The 27,962-nt window shown below is 44.8% G+C and overlaps 1 protein-coding gene across 2 annotated transcripts in view; it reads left to right on the top strand.

Moving 5' to 3' along the window:
- Positions 1-26,251, top strand: part of rtn4b (reticulon 4b) — a 33,909-nt gene extending 7,658 nt beyond the window's left edge. The window contains exons 2-8 of one of the 2 annotated variants that reach the window (XM_079843025.1): positions 8,861-8,917; positions 18,819-19,026; positions 21,832-21,970; positions 22,044-22,113; positions 22,197-22,243; positions 23,345-23,403; positions 25,823-26,251. In XM_079843025.1, coding sequence (XP_079699151.1) covers positions 8,861-8,917; positions 18,819-19,026; positions 21,832-21,970; positions 22,044-22,113; positions 22,197-22,243; positions 23,345-23,403; positions 25,823-25,865 — 623 coding nt within the window. In that variant the 3' untranslated portion in view covers positions 25,866-26,251. Of the gene's footprint in view, positions 1-8,860; positions 8,918-9,631; positions 10,667-18,818; positions 19,027-21,831; positions 21,971-22,043; positions 22,114-22,196; positions 22,244-23,344; positions 23,404-25,822 lie in introns of those variants that run through there. The other variant, XM_079843024.1, reaches the window with a different exon arrangement.
- The last annotated feature ends 1,711 nt before the right edge of the window (positions 26,252-27,962 follow it).

The raw sequence follows: 27,962 nt of genomic DNA, 5'->3' as shown, positions 1-27,962 counted from the left end.
ACAATCCAGCTTCCAATGTTCATGCGTTGAGTTAATGACGGAAAACTATAATGACAATACTGGATATTGGAATGTTCTGATGAGCACTGCTGAAGTCCAATACAATCTAAAGAAGAAAGAATATCTCCTCGTCTTTATTCCTGTATTCTGACCGATACACCATCCTGTTTATTGCCTGAAACCCTAGATGAACTAGCCCTACTAGATTACCTCTTTTACACCGTGAGTATCGCACTCTTCCTCCATCCCCATCCCGGGAGTATCGCACTGATTTCCGCGGTGTTGTGATCGATATGGGCGGCGGGTATTTGTGAATTTGTCGTCGGAGAATCGGAGCGATCAGAACCTGTGAGTGAGACTGAATGAGCTGATGACCGGGATCATGGCTCTTGCTGCAGTGTTGCGGTGGTGTGTGTGTGTGTGTGTGTGTGTGTGTGTGTGTGTGTTTCTGCGGTGGAGATCAGGCGTTATTGTGTGATTATGATGGACGCGGCCCACCCGCTTCCCGAACAAAGACCCGCAGCGGCTGATGCTTTACCGGCACCCGTGTGTGGAAGCCTTGCAGATTATAGGCTTATAAATGAATCGATAGATGGATATAATGTTGACCATGTGACAGTGGGCATTGCTGTGTTTAATGCTACTGTACAGTTGTACGCCCTCGGCCGGTGTGTGTGTAGCCTGAAGGGCCCGAGCCCGACTCCTCCTCCGTCCAGCTGTGGCTGACCCGTCCAGATGTGGCTCTGACCCGTCCAGATGTGGCTCTGACCCCTCGGGTCATCTGATGGGGCAGGTGTGTGTGTGTGAGATGAGGAAGAGTCTTCAGGACGGGTCTCTCAACACACACTTCACATTGTTCCGCATGAGGACGTCTCAGTCTTTATTTAGAGCGGTCCTGAATAACACACAGATCAGTGTGAAGGAGTCAGTCCAACACACACACACACACACACACACACACAGATCAGTGGAGAAGGAGTCAGTCCAACACACACACACACACACACACACACACACACACACACCGAGATCAGTGGAGAAGGAGTCAGTCCAGCACACACACACTCTCTCACACACACACACACACACACACACACACACACACACACACACACACACACACACACACACACACACACACACACACACACACACACACACACACACACACACACACACACACACACACACACACACACACAGATCAGTGGAGAAGGAGTCAGTCCAACACACACACACACACACACACAGATCAGTGGAGAAGGAGTCAGTCCAACACACACACACACACACACACACACAGATCAGTGGAGAAGGAGTCAGTCCAACACACACACACACACACACACACACAGATCAGTGTGAAGGAGTCAGTCCAACACACACACACACACACACACACACACCCTGAACAGAATGCAGCGTTGGAGAAGCGCTAATCCTCCAAGCCGTGTGATTGGCTCTCTGCCGTCTCCCAGTAATCATCTCTGGAAGTTCATAGGGTCTCTGTCATCGGGATTAATCAGTGTGTGTTCTCCTTCAGGTGTGGATGGAGTGTGTGATTTATCTCAAGCGCTTCAGTGTGTTCTCCTTCAGGTGTGGATGGAGTGTGTGTCTGCACATTGTGTCGAAACCTGCTTTATATATGTATAAACTGCAGAATTAGGGCTGTCACGATTATGAAATTTGGCTGACGATTAATTGTCCAATAAATAATTGCGATTATGACGATTAATTGTCTGTTTTAGGGCTTTGGCGATTAATTGCCTGTTTTAGGGCTTTGTCGATTAATTGTCATACAAATTTTTGTGATTATTTAATTGAATCCCTTGTAAGTCGTCACTTGCAATAACACATTAATACACTTAAAGCCTTTAAATATTAAAGTAATTTAATCAATGAAAAATATGTATCTTTCAGAAATGTGTACATTTAAAGAAACAATGTAAATGTATATGAAAGTATAAATAATAGAAACAATCACCATAAAGTTACCATAACACATAAAGGACTGTCAATATCTCATTCCAAACTAAAGTAAAATATAAATATATTTTACAACTTTGAAAATTCTGTAAATAACAGAAACAATGAATCACAAATATAAACTATGACCATAACAGAACAGGCCATAAAAATCTAATTCTGAAATAAAAACAATCATGCTCCTTAATGGCTTGGTAGATTACGGGAAAGAAACACTAGCATGTTGACTTTTTCTGGCTTAAGACAGCATCTAACTGGGGTGACAATGTTGCCAGCTGTACTGAACATTCTTTCAGAAGCAGTACTTGTTGCACATATGCACATGTAGGCTACTTTCTCGCCAACTTGGAAATTAAAGGAAACCTATGACACGCCAAAGGAATTCGCTATGCCATTTTGGAGTGCTATCAAGACGCATAATCGCTTTTTAACGTGTTTATCAACGCCGTTTCATTCTATCCCCCTACACTGCCCCTACCCATCACACACACACACACACTGCCCCTAAACCTACCCATCACAAGAAACATTCTGCATTTTTACATTTTCAAAAAAAAACATAATTTAGTATGTTTATAAATCCATTTACATTCACGCGGAATCACACTGCGTAGACATACACGTGGAGATTATGGTTTGTTTCGGCGTACACATACACGCGGAATCACACGGCGTAGACATACACGCGGATAGCTCAAAATGCGTACAGATAACACGCCATTTGGCTTTAGAAAGTTAAGCAAAGCCATGATGTCATGTTGATTGGCGTTGTCGGCTTTGAAACTAAATCCATCTTTGTTGAATCACTGGGCTGCTCTAACTCAGGATGGAGAAATCAACAGGGCAATATTATTTGAACGTAATGCTCAGCGTAATGAATTCAGAGGGAGACCGGTAGAAGTAGAGTGCTGCAGGTACGTCGTTCATGAACGAATGATTCTTTAATATGACTCGGGACTACCGAGTTGTCTCAGAGAGTGATCCGTTCATTTTGTTGGCCGCGCGTGAGCGCAAAATCCCATAGGTTCTGTACATGAAACAGAAAATGTTAGTTCATCCCTCGAGTTCGGGTTGAGTCTTTCGTTCTTCCTGTCAGTCCTATAGTAGACTATGCTGTCAGAACCGGAAAGAGAAATTATTAGTTCATCTTTCGAGGTTCGCGTTCCGCCGGGTCCGAGTCTTTCGTTCTTCCTGTTATGCTGAAATGACTCAATTATTTTTTTTTTTTTCATTTTGCTGAACGAGATTCAAAGATCCGAGTCTGTAAAATGATCCGAACTTCCCGCTACTAACTACAGGGCCCCCTTGTGTCTTCTAATAGTGGGCAATAATAACGATCACCTGTAATGACCGCGATTAGACCAATTAATCGCGATCAAACGATTATTTTTATAATCGTGACAGGTCTATGCAGAATAGCCTATGGTATTTATTTTCTGTTTAAAGTTACCCTTCAGTGATTTAGCATTAGGCTTTGTATCAGTAGAAATCCTGTAGTATATTTGAGTTATGGTTCTTTCCCCCTCATTTCCCCCTCAGACGAGAGAATTATGCATTTTATTTCTGGAAAAAATCCTCCGATGATGCAAATATCGTCATTTTGCGTCATCGGAGGATTTTTGTCCAGAGCCAAACCTTTTTTCATTTGAGAGCTACTTTTTAAAAGTGAAAGTCAAAGAGAGCTACTCATGTTATACAATACTTAAAACTCTTAAATAATGCATCATAATTCTCATATTAAGAACTATCCTGACAGTTTTACTCCTGAAGGAGTGCAGTAGTAGTTCCAGCAGTCGGGACTAGGGATTTCTGCTGCCGATCCCGATTCCACTGCTTCACTGATTTGCTCTCTGATCACTCTTAAACTTAAAAAAAAACAACAACAACAACAACAAACTATAGATGTTGCCTTTATTATATTTTTGTAAAATGTTTATGGTAATTATGTACTGTAATGTAACTAAATAATCACAAAAATTATTAATTATACAGTGAGCACTTTAAAATGGGGTTTCTGCATAAAACTATGCATATCAGGATACTTAATAGGGCTGTATTTTCTTTGTTTTTCTCTTTGGATAAAAACAAATATGTATTTAATTTAATAATAATTTTATTTCACATCCTGCCCAATGATGTCCTAAAAACAATGTTGATATTGAAGGCTATAAACAAATACAGTGCGCCAGTGTTTAGATAACACAATGAATTACCAACACGAGGAGCTGGTTAACACAAGACTTTAATGGTGAACACCGTCAGACTAATAAGCCATCACACATAGACCCAAATGATGGACTCAACTTTGTAACAATCACTCAGTCGAACTCTATACGAGCCACGTCGTAGCTGTGAGCCTGTAAACTTTCGAATGTTGCTCCATCAGTACTAAGTACCAGATAACGACTCCGGGCCTGAGACTTATTTCGATCACTATACAAGTACACTAGATCTCCTGGGCCAACATCTGGGCAAACTGCAAATCGGTTTGATGGAACTTTAGCCTTACAGCTGTGAGGATGGTTTACCAGACGTTGTGTATGCTGTTGAGCAATTAACTCCTGATCGTGGACCGGTAACTGTTTTAGAGAGAACTGATCACGTTGGAACAGCATCTCACGGGCCGACATGCCCCGTGACCTAATCCGGCTGTTCAACTGAGCGACAGCCATAGACAAAAGAAGAGGTGTGATAAACTGACAATGTGGCTCCAATCGCAAAACCTCATCCTGCAGCTCTTGAATGGCCTTTTCAGCGACAGGGTTTTTGTTAACATTTTTAGCTGCACCCAACTCAATGACCAATCTATGCTGTGCAAGCACCTCGTCATTTGTTAATGCTGCGAATCCTGGTGCCGGATCAGTCCTGACCACTGCCAACGGACCATCGAGTGGACACAGACCAATGCACAAGGTTACGATCCCATCCCGCAATGTCTCTTTTCGCTCATCAGCAATCAAAAGGGCGGTCGTGAAAGACGTCACAGCCTCACGAACAACTAGAATGAGCTGACGTTCACGTTTTAACACATCTGCTGCAAAAGAGGATCCTACAGCCTCAGGCGGGTCACTGCTGGACTGTTCCACTACAAACGAAGGGGACTTTGCTAATGCTGCACATTGATGACAACCCTTATTGGTGTGTTGAATAGCAGCTTCCAAATCCAGTGCATAGAAGTATCGGCTAACTACGAGTCTCAACTGATTTACAGACGGGTGATTCAACCTGATGTGCAATGACATAAGCAAGCCATGCAACACATTCCTTGGAACGACAATGCACTCGGAAGACCTCACCAGCGGTGTATGACGATGTACGACTAAGAGCCCATCCTTTGCCAAAGTGGTATTGTTCAGATAGCGTTTCACATCTCTGACATTGGTCACTCGCTTAGAGGGGCGTATACCTTGGCGAAGATGTGCACATACTCTACGAAGATCTGGACAAGCTGCCTGTATGGACACCCATGACGCTCTATTTGAAAAGGGTACCTTTTGTGCTCCGTGCAAAATGTCACCAACGTCAGACCGGCGTACAACCATATTCATACACTCCTGGACGAATCCACACACCTGACATGTAGGGCTGTTGCACTCTACAGCATTACGACTAGCATGATCTGATGGAAGAATAGCAGCCCCAGCGACATGGCGGACAGACACCTGGAATCGACTTGCAGTTGACAAGAACGTAGTGACACGTGGACTTGCTGAAAACTCACCCCTACATAACTTCTCAAAGGCTTGCACACACGGTTTGCTGTCAGTAAGAACACACGCCTTCTTTGTTGACTGGATAACAAATGGGCCAAAGTGCTTTAATGCAGCCGCTATAGCGAGAGCTTCAATTTCACATGGAAGCCAATTGATCTGGTTTTTGCGAAGTTTAGCACTAAAGTAGCCAGCCACCAGTAATTTTCCCTCACGTGTCACGTACAATGTTGCACCAAGCCCTGGGTCCCTGAAAGCACCGTCAGTAACGATCCAAAGTTGGTCATCGGGTCGTGGTATTGTCACCGCACAGTTACTGGATAATGTCCTCTGAGCCCTGTGAAAACACTGAAGAAGCTCATCTGACCACACGATCGCAGTTTTCGACTCACACCCAGCAACCATATCGTCAAGGGGGGCAAGAACTGAAGCACATCCCTTAAGTACCCGTGCTAAGACTTTATAAGCACCAATAAAAGATCTCAGACCTCTAACACACGTAGGAGGGGTGCATGAGGCTAACGTGGCAATGCGATGTTGACTAGCGCTGATAGTACCCTGGCTCCATACCCATCCTAGGATGTTGGTCTGTGCAGGCGCAACAACTGTTTTTTCTTACTGAGAAAGTGATTATCAGGTCTGTGAGCCTCTTTACATAATGGACATGACTTCCTAAATCGACCCATAGACGACGACGGTCTCTGCCTTGGAAAGTTCGACACAGCAGTGCGCATAGCTCTGGCATCCTCTGACGACTGAAGCTCATCCAATAATGAGCTAAGAGCTTGTGATATCTCTGGTTTTTTAGACGCCAGTGTACGTGATCGTAATTCAGTGCCATACCTCTGCTTTACGAGTTTCGGCAGCTCACTGTGTATAAGTCGAAGCCATGTGAGAACAATAACATTTTCTATTGTGGGAGAGAGTTCTTCATCCTCCACAATAGCTGCCCCTCCATGAGTAATACAAGAGTCTTTACGAAGTAAATTGTCTTCAACAAAGGCCATTAATCTCTGATATAAATCCTCTGGACCCTCATTAGGCTCTAATTTAATGGCAGTAAAGTCAATGAAATGGGCACCCGTGGATTGAAATCCAAAGTGTAGCCTGATTGTCTGCCATATCTGGTCAATGCAAGTGGAGTTCTTAACAAGAGTGTTGCGGGATATAACTGGACAATAATTTGCAAACTGTCCCAGCATAAGCTCAAGCATGCTAACCTTTTGTTGGCGCGTGCGTCGTCGAGCTGCAGGAATCTCCGCATCATCATCGGTGAAACCCCTATATGGTGACGTACGCGTCTTTTTTTCCCATTGCACACCGTCCGTTAAAAACGGGGCAAATTCAGAGTCCAGTAACAGCGTGTATACAAGATTCTGACGCCAATTCTCAAAGGAGTTCACCGTCTCAACTTTAGTAAGGCACCACTGCTTCGGTGCTCTGTGTGTGTTTGCCATGCTTACAACTCGTGTCTCGTCATCAAAGTTACTCCGCTCTTAGTTTACAAACATTCGTAGCGTAAACTGTTCAACGAAAGCTTAACGAATGCATTAAAGGAGTGGATTCGTCACCGCTGCAACCACGCCAGTGTTTAGATAACACAATGAATTACCAACACGAGGAGCTGGTTAACACAAGACTTTAATGGTGAACACCGTCAGACTAATAAGCCATCACACATAGACCCAAACCCCACCCCGCGCTGACATGCCACAACACTGGGGATCAGACGTCACATCCCATCATATACGACACTGGGGATCAGACGTCACATCCCATATATGACACCGGGGATCAGACGTCACATCCCATATACGACACCGGGGATCAGACGTCACATCCCATATACGACACCGGGGATCAGACGTCACATCCCATATACGACACCGGGGATCAGACGTCACATCCCATATACGACACCGGGGATCAGACGTCACATCCCATATACGACACCGGGGATCAGACGTCACATCCCATATACGACACCGGGGATCAGACGTCACATCCCATATACGACACCGGGGATCAGACGTCACATCCCATATACGACACCGGGGATCAGACGTCACATCCCATATACGACACCGGGGATCAGACGTCACATCCAATATACGACACCGGGGATCAGACGTCACATCCCATATACGACACCGGGGATCAGACGTCACATCCCATATACGACACCGGGGATCAGACGTCACATCCCATATACGACACCGGGGATCAGACGTCACATCCCATATACGACACCGGGGATCAGACGTCACATCCCATATACGACACCGGGGATCAGACGTCACATCCCATATACGACACCGGGGATCAGACGTCACATCCCATATACGACACCGGGGATCAGACGTCACATCCCATATACGACACCGGGGATCAGACGTCACATCCCATATACGACACCGGGGATCAGACGTCACATCCCATATACGACACCGGGGATCAGACGTCACATCCCACTGGCGGTGAATGTAATGTAGGCATGTATTAATAATTTTATATTTTAATTCACTGAACTAAAAATGAAAATTAAAACAAAGCATGTGATATTCGCCTATATTTGATTACCCAATTATAATGGCCACTTTCATAAAAATATAGATACTTGTAGGTTTAAAATTTTACATATGGCACATTTATTGTCCAACATCAAATATTTTAGAAATGTGTATATTTTAGTCAGAATTATTGCGCTCCGTCTGTTTTGGCGCGAAGTTGTTTATGATGTTTTTTTAAGATGAGGGTTATGTCCTCATTTAGTGACACACGCAGAGGCTACAAAGACAGTGAGCGAGTGTCACACGTGTGTGTGCGTGCGTGTGTGTGTGTGTGTGTGTGTGTGTGTGTGTGCGCGCATGCCGTGCATGTCTGCACCCACTAGGGTTAGGTATTGTTTGTTTATGGAGGGGTCAGAGAGCTCTGGGGTCATCAGAAATATCTTCACCTGTGTCTGAAGTTGAACAAAGGGCTGATGGGTTTGAGACGACATGTTTTGAAACTGACCCTTTAATGTCCACAACAAAACCTGGCGTTAGTCACACAAACATGGGTTTATTCCTGGGATTTTCTGATTGTGATGGCAGGAGCACAGCTGACTAGAGTTTAAATGGTTTTCTTCAGTGAGTGAAACGTCTTCTTCTGCTGTTTTTCAGATGAGCCGGAACTTCCTGCCGCCCCTCCTGCGCTCTTCCAGCCTCATCTTCCATCAGGTACACTTCTGCCCTCGAATGCTGAAGATGATCTCTGACGTTTGTTTCTTGCTTGCATTTTAGGGTGAGGTTTGACCTGATATTAATGTAAGATCTTGGAAGTTAACCTCTGTTAAACGTGTGTGTGTGTGTATGTGTGTGTGTGTGTGACAGACCTGCTTGTGTTCACTGATCTGGACTAGGGTTGTCATGATGCCAGTAATGCGTACCCATGCCAGTTACTAGGGGTGTAACGACACACACATTACGGTGTGGTGCACGTGTGTGTGTGCTTTAACAGTTAACACTCGGCTTGCTTTACGCCGTAACACACTTCAATCCCAGTTCACACACCAACATATGAAGGGAGATGAACGTCGGTATGATGTTCATCAGCCAAGCCTTCTCTAAAATACCATAATTGTGGCACCAAATGAGTTGGTACTGCCCATAGCACTGTGTTATTAAGATTTGATTGGCACTCTTGACAGCCCTAATGCAGCCTGAGCGAGTGTGTTCTGGAGACGGCTGGGGTTCTGCTCCGATGGCCGATGGATCCTCTGACTTCTCGAGGCTCAGTTAATCTCCGTTAACATCCTCATATATTGCCTATATGTGTGTTAAATGACCAGCTGATTCTAGGGAAAAGTGGATGGTTTCCCTGAAGGAGAAACGGGTGTAATCAAACTCTTGGACGAGTCCTCACCGAGTCTCATTCTGATCCCGCAGACCGCTGGGATTCTCCATCTCTAGCTTCCACCATGGATCCTTTGGGATTTAAGGACCCGGCAGGATTCGACCCGGATGTGCTAAGCCAGTCCGATGACGACTTCATGTTTGAACCGAAGAAGGCGCTTTCCCCTCTCAACGACAACGAGGTGTCTGATAGCCCGTCTCCAGACCTGGTCCAAGACGCGCATGATGGAGACGAAGGTCAAGCGCTGTCCGAGTCCAGAGAGATCCAACGGGAGGCGGACCCGGCGCTCTCAGAGGTCAGCGATGACCGGCCCATGTCTCTCCCAGATATCCTCAAGTCTTCTCCCATGAACCCGGAGAAGGTGGACTCCGGCTCATCAGAAGGAAGTCCCGAGTTCAGCCCGGTTCATCGAAGTGTGAGCGAATCCCCAAATTCCCCATTCTCGGTGTCCGCTAACAACCTGCTGGGACTGGACTCCAAGGTTCTGCTGCTGAAGGAGATGGCGGAGGTCACAGAGGCGAGGATTGCAGAACAGGCCAAGCTGGAGGAAGAGAACCAGTCGGAGCCCAGTTTAGTGGCTTTAGATCTCGTGAAGGAGACAGACGGGCTTCTGAAGGACAGGGACGGTGTGGAGACTTCTGCTCAAACGCCGCTCCGCTTCGAATGCCTCAACTTCCCATTGGGAAAGGCTGAAGAACACTGGGATTCTGAGAGTCCGTCTGCAGACTCCTTCTCCCCGGTTCTGGAGCAGAGGGCCCTGGCGGACGAGGGGTCCGAGCCGTCGTCTGAAGACTTCGAGTTCGTGGAGCGGCCGCCACGAGGAGACGAGTTTCTGGAGACCCAGGATAGCCCGGCGTTCCCCAAACCCTCGGAAGAGCTGCTGGATGAAGAGCGATCAAGCTCTTCCCTTCTTCAGGCGTCAGACGCTTCCTCCACTGGGAGAGAGAAGGCCGGTCTACAAGAACTGTCCCCAACTCCACCAATCAGTCCTCCAGCCGATGAACCCGGACCCGGGAAGCAGGAAGCTGAAGCCAGAGGAGCATGCCCATTGGCCGATGTGAGCGGGGCCGCAGGTAAATTCATCCCGGACCTCCATCAGTGCTCGTTCCCCTTCACTGGACCCTTTCGTTTTCTGTCTGTGTGTGTCTGTGTCCCATCGTTTTCTGTCTGTGTGTGTCCTTTACCCCTCATCTCATGCATCTCACCTTTGGCATGATGTTGCATTATGGGTCTGTTTGCATGATCACCCTCTGGAACATTTGATGTGTACGATGAGCACTTTGGCTCTAATCACAGCTGTCACGATTCCTTGGTTTTAAAAAAATCCACATTTGCAATGTACCCGTGTCGAGTAACCGGCAAAATACCGGAAGTGGTGCTGCACCGACAATGAACCGCATTATTAGACCGTTCTCTACAGCTGAGGAAAAAGCGGGAAACCGGAAGAGCTATCCTGTGTACCCTATATAAACAAAGCAGCTCCGGTGTGTTCTGGGCATCAGAGCGGCACAGTAAACACTGCTCCACATGACCTGAGCGACTCAAACTCTTCTCTGAATGTGCTGAGAGTTCGGCTCGCTTGGGTTCATCTGGGAACATCAGAGATGAGGAAGGTGAATCATTTATAAACCAATAAACACTCTAATAAAAAAGGTTCTATATGGCACCAAAAATGGTTCTTGGCTCGTAATCATAGGGGAACCTTTTTTAGTGCTATATAGCACCAGTTTTGGTGCTTCAGCGGTTCTTCAGAGGTGCTATATAGCACCTAAAGGCCTTTGCACACTGAGTCCGAAATTTTCGCATGTGTTTTTTCGTATACGTGATCCGAAAAATTTGTCACGCACAGAGACCTTGCACACTGAGTCCGATGCGTATTAATGAATGTGTTACGAAAAAAACCCGCAAAACAACACAAAATGGCGTCTTCCACCTCCTTATCAAGGAGCTGCGGATTATCCAGACCAATTCAAAGTTGAATGTCAGTGGCTCAGTTTGATGCTTTGCTAGCGATACTGGAGCCACATATTAAAAAGACCACCAATCTCCAATCCTGAACAGAGACTGGCAGTGCGCGCACACACACACACCAACTCCCTGTAAACCGCGTGTGCTATAATTATAGCTGTGATATTGTTGTATTTTTGATACAATAATATTTGTGTATATATAATTGTAGGTATCTGAGCACTGGCGATTCATTCTCCAGCACTGCCAGCAGGTTTAGGTTGGACATCAGCGCTGTAGATGGGAAAATCGGATGCGAAAAACGCAGAAAATCGAACCTGTTCCGATTTTTTTTTTTTTTTGACGGACGAAAGTTTCGGAGGCAGTGTGCAAGCGTGATTGACATAACGTGAGGTCTAATTTATTTTTTGACGTGCGAAAATTTCGCATGCGAATTTCGGACTCAGTGTGCAAAGGCCTTTAGTCAAAGAACCGCTGAAGAACCACCGAAGCACCAAAATTGGTGCTATATAGCACTAAAAAGGTTCCCCTATGACAGGGGTGTCCAAACTGGGTCCTGGAGGGCCACTGTCCTGCAGAGTTTAGCTCCAACTTGCCTCAACACCTTCCTGGAAGTTTCTAGTATCCCTAATAAGACCTTGATTAGCTGGTTCAGGTGTGTTTAATTGGGTTGGAGCTAAACGTTGCAGGACTGTGGCCCTCCAGGATCAGGATTGGAAACCCCGGCCCTCTGATTACGAGCCAAGAACCATTTTTGGTGCCATATAGAACCTTTTTTTTTTTTTAGAGTGTATGTTTCTAAATGTGCAAACTGTTCATTTCAAAATCAGTCTAAACGCTCGCTCTGAGTTTGTTCTTAATCGAGAAATGACAGCGGCTGAAGCATTTCTATCGTAAAGAAGTGAACAAATGTTAAAGATTAATAAACATTTGGATTAATAAATATGCCCCCGGTTTCACAGACAATGCTTAAGCTAATCCTAGACTAAAATGCATGTTTGAGCTATTTTAACTGAAAGAATCTTGCACTGACAAATCTTAAAATATGTCAGTGGCATTGTTTTGTCTCAAGATGCACACCAGTAATGTTTTTTTCTTGGGCATGTTTATAAAAGTTACTTAAATGTCTTAATTGAACTAAGGCCTAATCCTGGTTTAGTCTAAGCCCTGTCTGTGAAACCGGGCCATGGTGTGGCCAATATTAAAGCAGGATTAGATCTGCTGTAAAGCCGCTGCCGCCCTCTGCAGGCGTTAGTTATTATACATCATGGACATGAGATGATGGTCTATTGTGCATTTAACAGCGTTATTCTATAAACTAGTATAATTACTTGATTTTGATACTTTATTTGAAACTATTTTTATTGCCTCGTTGTTATTATAAATGTATTTTAAATCATTTTAAAGGCTTGGGTCTAAAAAATTTCTGATTAATCATCAAAATAATCACCAGATTACTCGATTACCAAAATAACCGTTGGGGACAGACCAATATAATAATAATTTATTTGCACTTTTCATACATCAAATCACGAGAATACAAATTCACACAGTCAATATAAAAAGATTCAAAAACAGAAAGAGGCAAAATGTGAAATAAAGAATTTGGCAATGTCACCTCAGTATCGATGATATAACTGACAGAACACAGGAAGCAGTAACACATTCACATCATATTGTTTAACACGATGACGGATCGCTGGTCTGATTGGATGAAGGAGTGTGTGTTGAACTATGCCCATTGATCAGTAGAGGATACAGATGTTCAATGTTCAATCTTCAGATATTGAGCTGGTGATAGCAGATACGCTAACCAATGAGAGTCCTCTAAATACAGCTGTATATGATGGCCTGCTATCTTGATTAGGATGGTTTTCCTCACATATAAACGGGAGTGGTGTGTGTGTGCAGCTCCGCAGAGATGAAGCAATGCTTCAGCGGGCCTTAGGTCAGTGTTTACAGGGCCACTCATTGGTCTGAAGCCTTAGGTCAGTGTTTACAGGGCCGCTCATTGGTCTGAAGCCTTAGGTCAGTGTTTACAGGGCCACTCATTGGTCTGAAGCTTTAGGTCAGTGTTTACAGGGCCACTCATTGGTCTGAAGCTTTAGGTCAGTGTTTACAGGGCCACTCATTGGTCTGAAGCTTTAGGTCAGTGTTTACAGGGCCACTCATTGGTCTGAAGCTTTAGGTCAGTGTTTACAGGGCCGCTCATTGGTCTGAAGCTTTAGGTCAGTGTTTACAGGGCCACTCATTGGTCTGAAGCCTTAGGTCAGTGTTTACAGGGCCACTCATTGGTCTGAAGCCTCAGGTCAGTGTTTACAGGGCCGCTCATTGGTCTGAAGCCTTAGGTCAGTGTTTACAGGGCCACTCATTGGTCTGAAGCCTTAGGTCAGTGTTTACAGGGCCACTCATTGGTCTGAAGCCTTAGGTCAGTGTTTACAGGGCCGCTCATTGGTCTGAAGCCTTAGGTCAGTGTTTACAGGGCCACTCATTGGTCTGAAGCTTTAGGTCAGTGTTTACAGGGCCACTCATTGGTCTGAAGCTTTAGGTCAGTGTTTACAGGGCCGCTCATTGGTCTGAAGCTTTAGGTCAGTGTTTACAGGGCCACTCATTGGTCTGAAGCCTTAGGTCAGTGTTTACAGGGCCACTCATTGGTCTGAAGCCTTAGGTCAGTGTTTACAGGGCCACTCATTGGTCTGAAGCCTTAGGTCAGTGTTTACAGGGCCACTCATTGGTCTGAAGCCTTAGGTCAGTGTTTACAGGGCCGCTCATTGGTCTGAAGCCTTAGGTCAGTGTTTACAGGGCCGCTCATTGGTCTGAAGCTTTAGGTCAGTGTTTACAGGGCCACTCATTGGTCTGAAGCCTTAGGTCAGTGTTTACAGGGCCACTCATTGGTCTGAAGCCTCAGGTCAGTGTTTACAGGGCCACTCATTGGTCTGAAGCCTTAGGTCAGTGTTTACAGGGCCGCTCATTGGTCTGAAGCTTTAGGTCAGTGTTTACAGGGCCGCTCATTGGTCTGAAGCCTTAGGTCAGTGTTTACAGGGCCGCTCATTGGTCTGAAGCCTTAGGTCAGTGTTTACAGGGCCGCTCATTGGTCTGAAGCCTTAGGTCAGTGTTTACAGGGCCACTCATTGGTCTGAAGCCTTAGGTCAGTGTTTACAGGGCCACTCATTGGTCTGAAGCTTTAGGTCAGTGTTTACAGGGCCACTCATTGGTCTGAAGCCTTAGGTCAGTGTTTACAGGGCCACTCATTGGTCTGAAGCCTTAGGTCAGTGTTTACAGGGCCGCTCATTGGTCTGAAGCCTTAGGTCAGTGTTTACAGGGCCACTCATTGGTCTGAGGCTTTAGGTCAGTGTTTACAGGGCCACTCATTGGTCTGAAGCTTTAGGTCAGTGTTTACAGGGCCACTCATTGGTCTGAAGCCTTAGGTCAGTGTTTACAGGGCCACTCATTGGTCTGAAGCCTTAGGTCAGTGTTTTACAGGGCCACTCATTGGTCTGAAGCCTTAGGTCAGTGTTTACAGGGCCACTCATTGGTCTGAAGCCTTAGGTCAGTGTTTACAGGGCCACTCATTGGTCTGAAGCTTTAGGTCAGTGTTTACAGGGCCACTCATTGGTCTGAAGCTTTAGGTCAGTGTTTACAGGGCCGCTCATTGGTCTGAAGCCTTAGGTCAGTGTTTACAGGGCCACTCATTGGTCTGAAGCCTTAGGTCAGTGTTTACAGGGCCACTCATTGGTCTGAAGCTTTAGGTCAGTGTTTACAGGGCCGCTCATTGGTCTGAAGCCTTAGGTCAGTGTTTACAGGGCCACTCATTGGTCTGAAGCCTTAGGTCAGTGTTTACAGGGCCACTCATTGGTCTGAAGCCTTAGGTCAGTGTTTACAGGGCCACTCATTGGTCTGAAGCCTTAGGTCAGTGTTTACAGGGCCACTCATTGGTCTGAAGCCTTAGGTCAGTGTTTACAGTTTACTTAGTATTTTTGTCTTGTTTTCAGTCCAAATATGTTCAAAATCTTGTCTTGTTTTGGGGGAAAATAACTCTAAGGGATTTTTTGCTTCAAATAAGCAAAATAGTCTTAATTCAAACAGAAAACAAGATTATTTTGCTTACCCCATTGGCAGATTATTTTGCTTATTTGAAGCAAAAACTCCCTTAATTTTGAGTTATTTTCCCCCAAAACAAGACAAAAACTTTTGTTTGTCTAGTAAATGCTTCTTAATGTAAGATTTTTTACATATTTGGACTGAAAACAAGACAAAAAATGCTAAGTAAGAAAAGCTCCTGATTGGTTAACGTGGCGCGAATATCTGCCAAATTCAGATTTTTCAACTCGGGCGATTCGCGGCATTTGCGCGTCAAACGCTCAATTTGCGGCGCCTCATTCACCCGAATCGCACCACAGAATGTCTATTCACGTCTTTGCATTGACTTAAAGGGTTAGTTCTCCCAAAAATGTAGATTGTGTCATGAATGACTGAGCCTCATGTGGTTGGACACCCGTCAGACCTCCGTTCATCTTCAGACACAAATGAAGATATTTTAGTGTAAATCTGATGCTCTGAAAGGCCTCCATTGGCTCATCTTTACACTCTCAAGACCCTTAAAAGACACTAAAGACTAAAGTTACAAAGTCCATCTCACTACAGCGGCTCTACAATAACTTTATGAAGACGAGAATAGTTTCTGTGCGCAAAAAAACCCTAAATAACGACTTATATAGTGATGACGATTTCAAAACACGGCCTCATGAAGCTTCGAAGCGTTATGAATCAGTGAGTCGATTCAGCAGTTCAGAGCGTTATGAATCAGTGAGTCGATTCAGTGGTTCAGAGCGTTATGAATCAGTGAGTCGATTCATGATTCGGATCGCGTGGCAAACCGCCAAACTGCTGAAATTTGGCGATTCAAACTGCTGAATCGACTCACTGATTAATAATGCTCTGAACCGCTGAATCGACTCACTGATTAATAATGCTCTGAACCGCTGAATCGACTCACTGATTCATAACACTTCGAAGCTTCATGATGCCGTGTTTTGAAATCGGTCATCACTATATAAGTCGTTATTTAGGGTTTTTTTGCGCACAGAAACTATTCTCGTCTTCATAAAGTTATTGTAGAGCCGCTGTAGTGAGATGGACTTTGTATCGACGTCTTTTAAGGGTCTTGAGAGTGTAAAGTGTTGTTCAGGGCTGGTGTTCAGGAGTGTGTCCGTCTGTGGTGTGTGTGTGTGTGTGTGGGTGGAGCTGAGCCTTATATCTGCGGGTCAGCTGATGCAGGAGACTCCTCCCTCCTCTCTAACCTCTAGCTGTCTGTCAGCCGCCCGTCTCACTGCACACATGGAGCCGACGGACCAACAGCCCTCCGCACACTGGACACACACTGGTACGGCTCCGCTCTCTCGAACCCTGACCCTGACCCTAACCCAGCAGATGGAGAGGTGTTGGCCAGCCGCTGGCGCTCCTGCTGTCTTCACCATGCGTTTGGGTTTACGGGATCCAGATCCTGTGGCTGCTGTTGCTCAACCTTTGCTCAGAGAGGAGGAATCGGCTCAGGCTGATAATCTGGCCAAAGGTTCTGGGTGCGGTGGGGCAAAAGTAGCAGTTGTTTAATGATTCGCTGCTACGTCTTGCAAAACTAGGTGGACTAGAACCAGCTTTTTAAAACGGATCTTCAATGGCAGGAGAACATCCCAGCGAATGTGCTGGACTGGGATCAGCATTCGCTAGAGATGTGGTGGTTTCAGGGAATGTGTTTCTCACTGTGGCTGGAGAGGGCCGCTTTACACCTGGGCATGTGCTTTACTGATCAGATTGATCCAAACCATTTGGTCACGTAAATGAAAACAACAGCATTTTATTGATCCTCAGCTCATTTCAGTGGGAGAGAGCGGCATCTGTCCGTTTCTTTAAATGAAGAGGATTGTGTGTTTTATCTGCGGTTCTGTGTGTGTGTGTGTGTGTGTGTGTGTGTGTGTGTGTGTGTGTGTGTGTGTGTGTGTGTGTGTGTGTGTGTGTGTGTGTGTGTGTGTGTGTGTGTGTGTGTGTGTGTGTGTGTGTGTGTGTGTGTGTGTGTGTGTGTGTGTGTGTGTGTGTGTGTGTGTGTGTTGGCAGTGTGTGTGTGTGTGTGTGTGTGTGTATGTTGGCAATGTGTGTGACAGTAGCGCCGTCATATCTGGCTATATCTTGACATATAGCCCATAACACAGGGGTTTTCAAACTGGGCTCCTCCAGAAGGTTCTAAGGGGTCTTCAGAAAATTTCTGAAAATAAAAAGACAAAGGAAAAATTGATAAATTTGACCTAATATTCTAACATTTCTAATGTTTCTTTTCTTTTCTTGCCGTATACATTCCAGAATTGTATATGTTTGCTTTGTATCTCTAGTGTGTTTCTCTCACTAGTCCCCTTTATCTCACTCACTGGGGTTGTAAGGCAGTTTTCTTAACGCAGTATGAGCTGCTTGCATACATTTATTGTGAAATTTGCCTATACAAATAATTTTTAATTGAAAATGTTATTCTTCAGGTTTATACATCCAACATTAATAGCCAATTTAAGTTGGGATACAATATGTTGTATTTATAATGTCACACTTACTATTTATCTACAGTTTAAATGTTTTTTCGTACATAAAAACAGATGGATTTTAGGAAGGCGGTCCCTCATAAAGGTTAGTCATATTTGGGGGTCCTTGGCATCATAAAGTTTGAAAACCCCTGCCATAACACACACTCATGTTTTCAACAACCAGAGCATTAGACCCGTTTCATCTGGGATAGCTCTCCCATCAGAGAAACCACATGACCAGGTGTAAACACTGGAGATGAGGAGATGGGGAAGCAGGTACTACAGGTACTCACTCACCTGACCTAGTGTTCTCCAGTGGGCCACTTCAGATGCTTTGGGAAATCACATGTGAAATCTTCATTTAATACATTTGCAAAGTCACGGTTTTTGTTTTTCGATTTAAAGCAACAATTTGAAGTATTTTAGCATTACAGACTGAAAGATGACGGATCTTGTTTTTGCCCTTTATTCATATCAAATATCAAATAATGTGGGTTTTGAGCAGTTCGTTAGTCAGTCTTAACCGGTTTGTGCCAGAGAAACACGAGTGTGTGTGTGAGAAACACACTCTCCATCATCCTGTAGTGGATCTGTGAGCAGATGGAGGAGATGTGCTGGTGTAGCGAGAGCTTGTGCATGTTGATCCTGACCCGTGTGTGTGTGTGTGTGTGTGTGTGTGTGTGTGTTTCAGCGCTCCAGCTGCTGTACTGGCGGGACGTGAGGTCGAGCGCGCTGGTCTTCAGCTCCAGCCTCTTCCTCCTCCTCTCCCTCACCTGCTGCAGCATCATCAGCGTTCTGGCCTACTCCGCCCTGACCCTGCTCTCCATCACCCTGACCTTCAGGATATACAAGGGCGTCCTGCAGGCGGTGCAGAAGTCTGACGAAGGACATCCGTTCAAGTGAGTCGGAGTGAGTGTGTGTGTGTGTGTGTGTTTAGCAGACGCTTTTACCCAGAGGACTGGCGGCTGAGGAACACGAGCGGCCCATCTCAGAGGCCATGAACATGAGCAGGGCTAGAGTAGCTGAGGAACGGCCAGAGTCTTCCCCACAGGATGAGGAGAGAGTTGGGAAGATCACTCCAGCGGCAGAAGCCAGAGAGAGAAGCTTCTGGAAACGGATGATGTGTGTAATCGTGGTACCATCACACACTCTTATCGATTATGTTCATGTGTGATGGTGTGATTTAGGGCTGGGTAAAAAATATTGTATAAAATATATATTTTAATCTGTTATCATTTTTACGGGCCGATATCGATGAGTTTTCAGAAGAATGAACGGAAAGTTGTAGAGCTCCTGATTAAATCACCGTAATCTCAGTGCTGTGTTACTTCTGATGTTAAACAATGTCTCAGATTTCAAATACATCCATTTTATTATGAAACTCAAAACATAAATACTGTTTCGGCGCTGTTTAATACACCAGTTACAGCCCAAATAAAGATGAATGAGCATCAGATGGTCAGGGCTCCCGCGGGGTTTTTAACTTCTTAACCTGCATCGGATCGTGGGCGGGGGGGTTGACAGAAGTGGGCGTGTCTGTACTTTTATTTCCTTTTGTTTTATACAAAATATTCAATCAACTATCACAAACTATGCATCATTTGAAAGCTAAAACACTCAAGATTCATGTTCCGAACTTGTTTTTGCAATAAATACACCAGAGAGGAAAGGGTTAAATGAAACTCTAAAGGACCAGCCATGTAAACATTAGCATAATATCAGCGTTACTCATCTTTCATCTCCTGTCGTTCAGATCAGATCGGACGAATCCAATAAACACCCGCATACATCTCTGTGTAAGAGTCCACTCTTCAAAATGCATCCCACTTTTTAATCCAAAACAACGAAAAAATAGGGAAAAAACTAAAAATCCTTCGTTGTTTGCAAGAGAGTTTTGAGTTAGCGTGATCAATCATGTCCATTTTCAATGAAATGTCGATTCTAATCCGTGTCTGGCAAACTCCCCCTGCTAGAATAGTCTCTCCCACGTAATATAAACCCTCCCTCATCTCTCTCCTCCAATCAGAGTCTCTCCTGTGATGCATCATATAGAGGAAGCGCCTTACAGGCTTGGTGAGCTGTCAATCATTGCGCCCATGGTTTTCGTTGGATAAAGGCACTCAGTGCCCAGCCAATGCCTTTCCAACAAAGGTTTGATTGATGGACTTAGTAACCAATCAAAAGGCATTATCTTGCGCAGATTACGTAAGTATGAATACTACTAGTGTAAGTGCGTAAGCTTTCAACACACCGGCACGCGTTTCTCATGGCACCCGCCAGTGTTTAGGCAGAAACTGCAGCGCGCAGACTCTGACTGATACTTCTCATCAACTAAATTACTTTTTACACTTTGTGATCTCTGTAAATAGTTGCTTTAGTTTTTCAGTAACTGTTTATCCATTATAATTAGCAGTTTATTGCAGTTTATTGCAGATTTATTTGAATGAAAAACTACTCTTTACAATAGCAAATGTTCTGAAATAAATGGCCTTTTTGAAAGGACGCCTAGACTTTTCTTGACATTAAAGCTCACAGAAGCTCCATTAAATAAGAGAATCATCCTCATATTTCAATCATGACATGATTACACATTCAGTTTTATATTGAAGTTATTTTCAGGCTCTTAACATTAAATTATCATATTTTTTTCCCTAAGTGAAAAGTCACTTACATGTATATTACTCTGTTCCCATATTACTTTGAGTTATTATGACTCTTGGGTAGCAACATTTCAAGTGTCTAGTTTAAAATAAGACCAGATTTATGAATATAGACCATAGGGTTTAAGAGCTGCAGACATTTTCATTTGGGTATATCGTTTTCAAAGAATTCTCAAAAATAGGGGCGCAGGTTAAGAGGATAAAAGTCTTAACATGTCTAAAATTAAATTTTTTTTTAATTTAAAGGGTTAGTTCACCCAAAAATTTAAATTCTGTCAGTAATTACTCACCCTCATGTTGTTCCAACCATGTAAGACATTCGCTCATCTTCGGAACATAATTGAGTATATTTTGATGAAATCTGAGAGCTGTCTCACTCCTCCATAGGCTTTCAGAGGGACTGAAACTTGATGGCCCAGAATAGTAAGTAAAAACGTCATTTAAGGAGTCCAAATGACTACAGTGGCTCTGTATTAAGTCTATCATGCGACGAAAATACTTTTTGAGCGGAAAAACAACAAAAATAACGACTTTATCACACTATTATTGTTGTTCAATTTGAGCCTCTGACGAGAGTTTGCGGGAGCGCCACGACGCATGCGCGAGAACTGAGATTAACCCTACTCCGAAAGAGTGAGCAGCCAGTCAAGTAGTAGTAGAAGAAGAACGCCGTAATCTCAGTTCTCGCGCATGCGTCGTGGCGCTCCCGCAAACTCTCGTCAGAGGCTCAAATTGAACAACAATAATAGTGTGATAAAGTCGTTATTTTTGTTGTTTTTCCGCTCAAAAAGTATTTTCGTCGCATGATAGACTTAATACAGAGCAATAATAATAATACAATAATGTCTTAAGGTCTTAAATTTGACAGCCAAGAACCCTGTGTTAGATACAGTACAACTCACCCAAATCCACATCACATGATCTCTGTGCTCAGAGGGACGTCAGAACCACATCCAGGTCAGGGTCAGCCCTGAGGTCATCCAGCAGATGCTCTCCTCCGCTGTGATTGGTGTTGAGTGTGACCCCTGACCCCTGTCTCCTCAGGTGTGTGCTGGAGAGGGATGTGTGTGTGTCCAGTGAGGCGCTGCAGAGGCACAGTGAGGCCGCTCTGGGCCGGGTCAATGGGGCGCTGAAGGAGCTGCGCCGCCTCTTCCTGGTGGAGGACCTGATCGACTCGCTGAAGGTCTGACCTCTGACCTCTGACCTCTCAGGTGATGTTGTGTGTGCTGATGATGCTAACTGTGTGTGTCCTCCAGCTGGCTGCGCTGCTGTGGGTCTGCACGTATGTGGGCGCCTGGTTTAACGGACTCACACTCCTCATCCTGGGTAAGATCAGATCTCCAGCTGTTCTCAGATCAGCTGTTCTGTGTCAGATATGAAGAGTAATGATGTTCACTCTCACACTGCAGGTCTGGTGTCAGCGTTCAGCGGCCCGCTCGCCTACGAGAGACACCAGGTGTGTGTGTGTGTGTGTGTGTGTGTGTGTGTGTGTGTGTGTGTGTGTGTGTGTGTGTGTGTGATGGGTAGGTTTAGGGGCAGTGTGTGTGTGTGTGTGTGTGTGTGTGTGTGTGTGTGTGTGTGATGGGTAGGTTTAGGGGCAGTGTGTGTGTGTGTGTGTGTGTGTGTGTGTGTGTGTGTGTGTGTGTGATGGGTAGGTTTAGGGGCTGTGTGTGTGTGTGTGTGTGTGTGTGTGTGTGTGTGTGTGTGATGGGTAGGTTTAGGGGCAGTGTGTGTGTGTGTGTGTGTGTGTGTGTGTGTGTGTGTGTGTGTGATGGGTAGGTTTAGGGGCAGTGTGTGTGTGTGTGTGTGTGTGTGTGTGTGTGTGTGTGTGTGTGATGGGTAGGTTTAGGGGCTGTGTGTGTGTGTGTGTGTGTGTGTGATGGGTAGGTTTAGGGGCAGTGTGTGTGTGTGTGTGTGTGTGTGTGTGTGTGTGTGTGTGTGTGTGATGGGTAGGTTTAGGGGCTGTGTGTGTGTGTGTGTGTGTGTGTGTGTGATGGGTAGGTTTAGGGGCAGTGTGTGTGTGTGTGTGTGTGTGTGTGTGATGGGTAGGTTTAGGGGCAGTGTGTGTGTGTGTGTGTGTGTGTGTGTGTGTGTGTGTGTGTGTGTGTGTGTGTGATGGGTAGGTTTAGGGGCTGTGTGTGTGTGTGTGTGTGTGTGTGTGTGTGTGTGTGTGTGTGTGTGATGGGTAGGTTTAGGGGCAGTGTGTGTGTGTGTGTGTGTGTGTGTGTGTGTGTGTGTGATGGGTAGGTTTAGGGTCAGTGTAAGGGGATAGAAAATACGGTTTGTACGGTATAAAAACCATTACGCCTATGGAATGTCCTCACATTTCACAAAAATTGTCGCTCATTCTCTCTCTCTCTCTCTCTCTCTCTCTCTCTCTCTCTCTCTCTCTCTCTCTCTCTCTCTCTCTCTCTCTCTCTCTCTCTCTCTCTCTCTCTCTCTCTCTCTCTCTCTCTCTCTCTCTCTCTCTCTCTCTCTCTCTCTCTCTCTCTCTCTCTCTCTCTCTCTCTCTCTCTCTCTCTCTCTCTCTCTCTCTCTCTCTCTCTCTCTCTCTCAGACTCAGATTGATCAGGTCATCTCTGGGGTCAGTGCTCAGCTGAAGGGTGTCATGGGGAGGTGAGTGTGTGTCATCATCACAGGTCACATGACCCTCAGCTCTACAGGTCACATGACCCACAGGTCACATGACCCTCAGCTCTACAGCAGTCCTGAGCTCCAGTGTTCATTTCGTTGACGAAGAATTTGTCATAATTTTCGTCAACAACGAGACGATAACTAAATAAAAACTAGTGTTGGAGGACAAAAACTATGAGGAAAATCTACTGTCATTTTGGTCATCAGATAAAGTGAGAGGAGAATAGTGAGGTTAGGGGAGGAAAACACACGGCCTACAGGCTCACACACACCCAATCCAGCTCCAGAGCGGCTCAATCAATAACACACACACACACACACACACACACACACACACACACACACACACACACACACACACACACACACACACACCCCCAATCCAGCTCCAGAGCGGCTCAATCAATAACACACACACACACACACACACACACACACACACACAAACACACCCCCAATCCAGCTCCAGAGCGGCTCAATCAATAACACACACACACACACACACACACACACACACACACACACACACACACACAATCCAGCTCCAGAGCGGCTCAATCAATAACACACACACACACACACACACACCCAATCCAGCTCCAGAGCGGCTCAATCAATAACACACACACACACACACACCCAATCCAGCTCCAGAGCGGCTCAATCAATAACACACACACACACACACACACACACACACACACACACACACACACCCAATCCAGCTCCAGAGCGGCTCAATCAATAACACACACACACACACACACACACACACACCCAATCCAGCTCCAGAGCGGCTCAATCAATAACACACAATAATCATAATAACACATAATCACAGTGTTTACTTTATCATGTTTATATAGTAATATGTTTTAGATGGTTGTAATAATGGATATTTGATCTCCTGAACTTGAATGAGCTCCTGCAACTGCAATAGAGGCGCAGACATTTCAAAATAAGAGTCCTGGTGTATTTCCAGCTGGTTTATAATTAAAAGTCACGCATTATATATTCGTTTTTGCTTACACAATAAACTGTATTTAATTGAATTACCATTTATTCATATTCATATTCAGGAGGAAAGACCAGTATTAGACACATTCAATATAGTATCAGGGTTATGATAGTTCACTAAAACCATTAAAACAATCTTCATTACTTGAAATAGAATAAATTAAATTAAAAAAATTAATAAATAAACAAATTTATTTGAAGCTTTAGCTTAACCTGATATGGCCTACTGACTAAAACAGAAACACACAGTTATAAAAACTATGTAGATGTTTTTAAAAAAGTGAATTGAGCTCTTTCGTGTATTTTTAATGTCAAAAACTAAATGATGTCAGAATGTCAGTAAGTGTCAGTCGGTTATGTGACGCTTAAACGCTTAATTTATTACAATTGACCAGGGGTGGTAAAAGTGCTCAAGTTATACTCGAGTAAAGTATATATACCTGAATAAAAAACGACTCCAGTAAAAGTAGAAAGTCCTCCATTCAAACATCCCTTGAGTAAAAGTACACAAGTATCCAATTTAAAACGTACTCAAGTACCGAAAGTAAAAAGTAAATATTCAAATGAACTGTAAATATCAATAATTAAGCAGATCAATAGTTTTGGGAGTGATATGCAATGCTTTAATTGAACAAATGATAAGATTAGAGACTGCAATTAAGAATTAGTTAGATTTGCAATCATAAGAGGCACTGAAGCGCCAGTGTAGGGGTTGATCTTAAAATAGACATGCTCCATAACATCAGCTGCATCACACAGAAGATGTGCAAGAGACTATTAACTCATTTCAAATAGATTCAAAAGCCATAACCACAATGACATATTCATAACAATGAGTTAACAGTGATCCAACAAGTGAAGTCATGACATAATGAAACCTTTGCAAATCTTTATCTAATGATTAATTAAAGCTGACAACTGGAAGCTGAAATGCGTGGCTTTGACCCGTTGTGATAATTAACAGATTAATTTACATTTATTAGTTAATATAATATGTTATTAGGGAATTAATACATTGTCATATTTAATTAATAGAAATTCATGTATAACTTAATCTATTAATCATATATAATGTTCATTAGTTGCTGATGCAGTGATCATTAATAAATGCTTTAGTTCTTCATGAGTCACACATTAACTCTTGATTATCTGTGCATTAGTCAAGCATGAATTAATGCATATTAATGCACACGTATTGTAAAGTGTCACCGATGCTTTCATAGTAAATAATGTGCCGTGAAATAAACTCTCACTAGCCGGATTCTCTGCTGACCGATCGACAGCATGCGGATAACCAGTCGTGCTGGGGTTAGCGGTTAGCAGTTAGCGGTTAGCAGTGGATTGATTAAACTCATCTTCAGTTTGTCCGTCTGTATTCCCTCAGGATTCAAGCGATGGTTCCAGGAGCCAAGAAGAAGCCGGAGTGACGCAGACCTGCTCTTCTCACACACACACACACACACACACACACGTCTCTGTCTGTCTTCACTCTTCAGTTTGATCACATGACTGCGCATCATCGGCTGCTCTGATACTGACTGCAGAATAAAGGAATGATCTGCTAATGATGAAACCCTTCACTACGAGCGTGTGTGTGTGTGTGTGTGTGTGAGACAGGACTGATGCTGCTTGTCATGATTTGATGACTGTGATTTGAGCGTCCCAGTGCTGATTGGCTGGAGAGTGTGTGTGTGTGTGTTAACTGTGTTTATCTGTGGCGGCTGCACTGACCCCTCGAGAGCCAATCACTGATGACGATCTGCTTCTGCTCTGAGATGTAAAGAGTACCAATAAAGCTTCTGACTGAACCACTACAGCCTGACCTCATTCTCTCTCACACACACACACACTACAGCCTGACTCATTCTCTCTCACACACACACACACTACAGCCTGACTCATTCTCTCTCTCTCACACACACACACACACACACACACACACACACACACACACACACACTACAGCCTGACTCATTCTCTCTCACACACACACACACTACAGCCTGACTCATTCTCTCTCTCTCACACACACACACACACACACACTACAGCCTGACCTCATTCTCTCTCTCTCACACACACACACACACACACACACACACACACACACACACACACACACTACAGCCTGACTCATTCTCTCTCTCTCACACACACACACACACACACACACACACACACTACAGCCTGACCTCATTCTCTCTCTCTCACACACACACACACACACACACACACACACACACACACACTACAGCCTGACGTCATTCTCTCTCTCTCACACACACACACACACACACACACTACAGCCTGACTCATTCTCTCTCTCTCTCTCTCTCTCACACACACACACACACACTACAGCCTGACTCATTCTCTCTCTCTCTCTCTCACACACACACACACACACACACACTACAGCCTGACTCATTCTCTCACACACACACACACACACACACACACACACACACACACACACACACCACACACACACACACACACACACTACAGCCTGACTCATTCTCTCTCTCTCACACACACACACACACACACTACAGCCTGACTCATTCTCTCTCTCTCTCTCTCACACACACACACACACACACTACAGCCTGACTCATTGAGCTCTTCTGATGAACACACACACACACACACACTACAGCCTGACTCATTTTCTCTCTCTCACACACACACACACACACACACACACTACAGCCTGACGTCATTCTCTCTCACACTCACTCACACACACACACACACACACACACTACAGCCTGACTCATTCTCTCTCTCTCTCACACACACACACACACACACACACACACACACACACACACACACTACAGCCTGACTCATTCTCTCTCTCTCACACACACACACACACACACTACAGCCTGACTCATTCTCTCTCTCTCTCACACACACACACACACACACACACACACACACACTACAGCCTGACTCATTCTCTCTCTCACACACACACACACACACACACACACACACACACACTACAGCCTGACTCATTCTCTCTCTCTCACACACACACACACACACTACAGCCTGACTCATTCTCTCTCTCTCTCTCTCTCTCACACACACACACACACACACTACAGCCTGACTCATTGAGCTCTTCTGATGAACACACACACACACACACACACACTACAGCCTGACTCATTCTCTCTCACACACACACACACACACACACTACAGCCTGACGTCATTCTCTCTCACACTCACTCACACACACACACACACACACACACTACAGCCTGACTCATTCTCTCTCTCTCTCACACACACACACACACACACACACACACACACACACACACACACACACACACTACAGCCTGACTCATTCTCTCTCTCTCACACACACACACTACAGCCTGACTCATTCTCTCTCTCTCACACACACACACACACACACACACACACACTACAGCCTGACTCATTCTCTCTCTCACACACACACACACACACACACACACACACACACACACACACTCTACAGCCTG

Source organism: Gobio gobio, assembly GCF_949357685.1.
Source record: "Gobio gobio genome assembly, chromosome: 18".
NCBI lineage: Eukaryota > Metazoa > Chordata > Actinopteri > Cypriniformes > Gobionidae > Gobio > Gobio gobio.
This window is presented reverse-complemented; position numbering and strand designations above follow the sequence as displayed.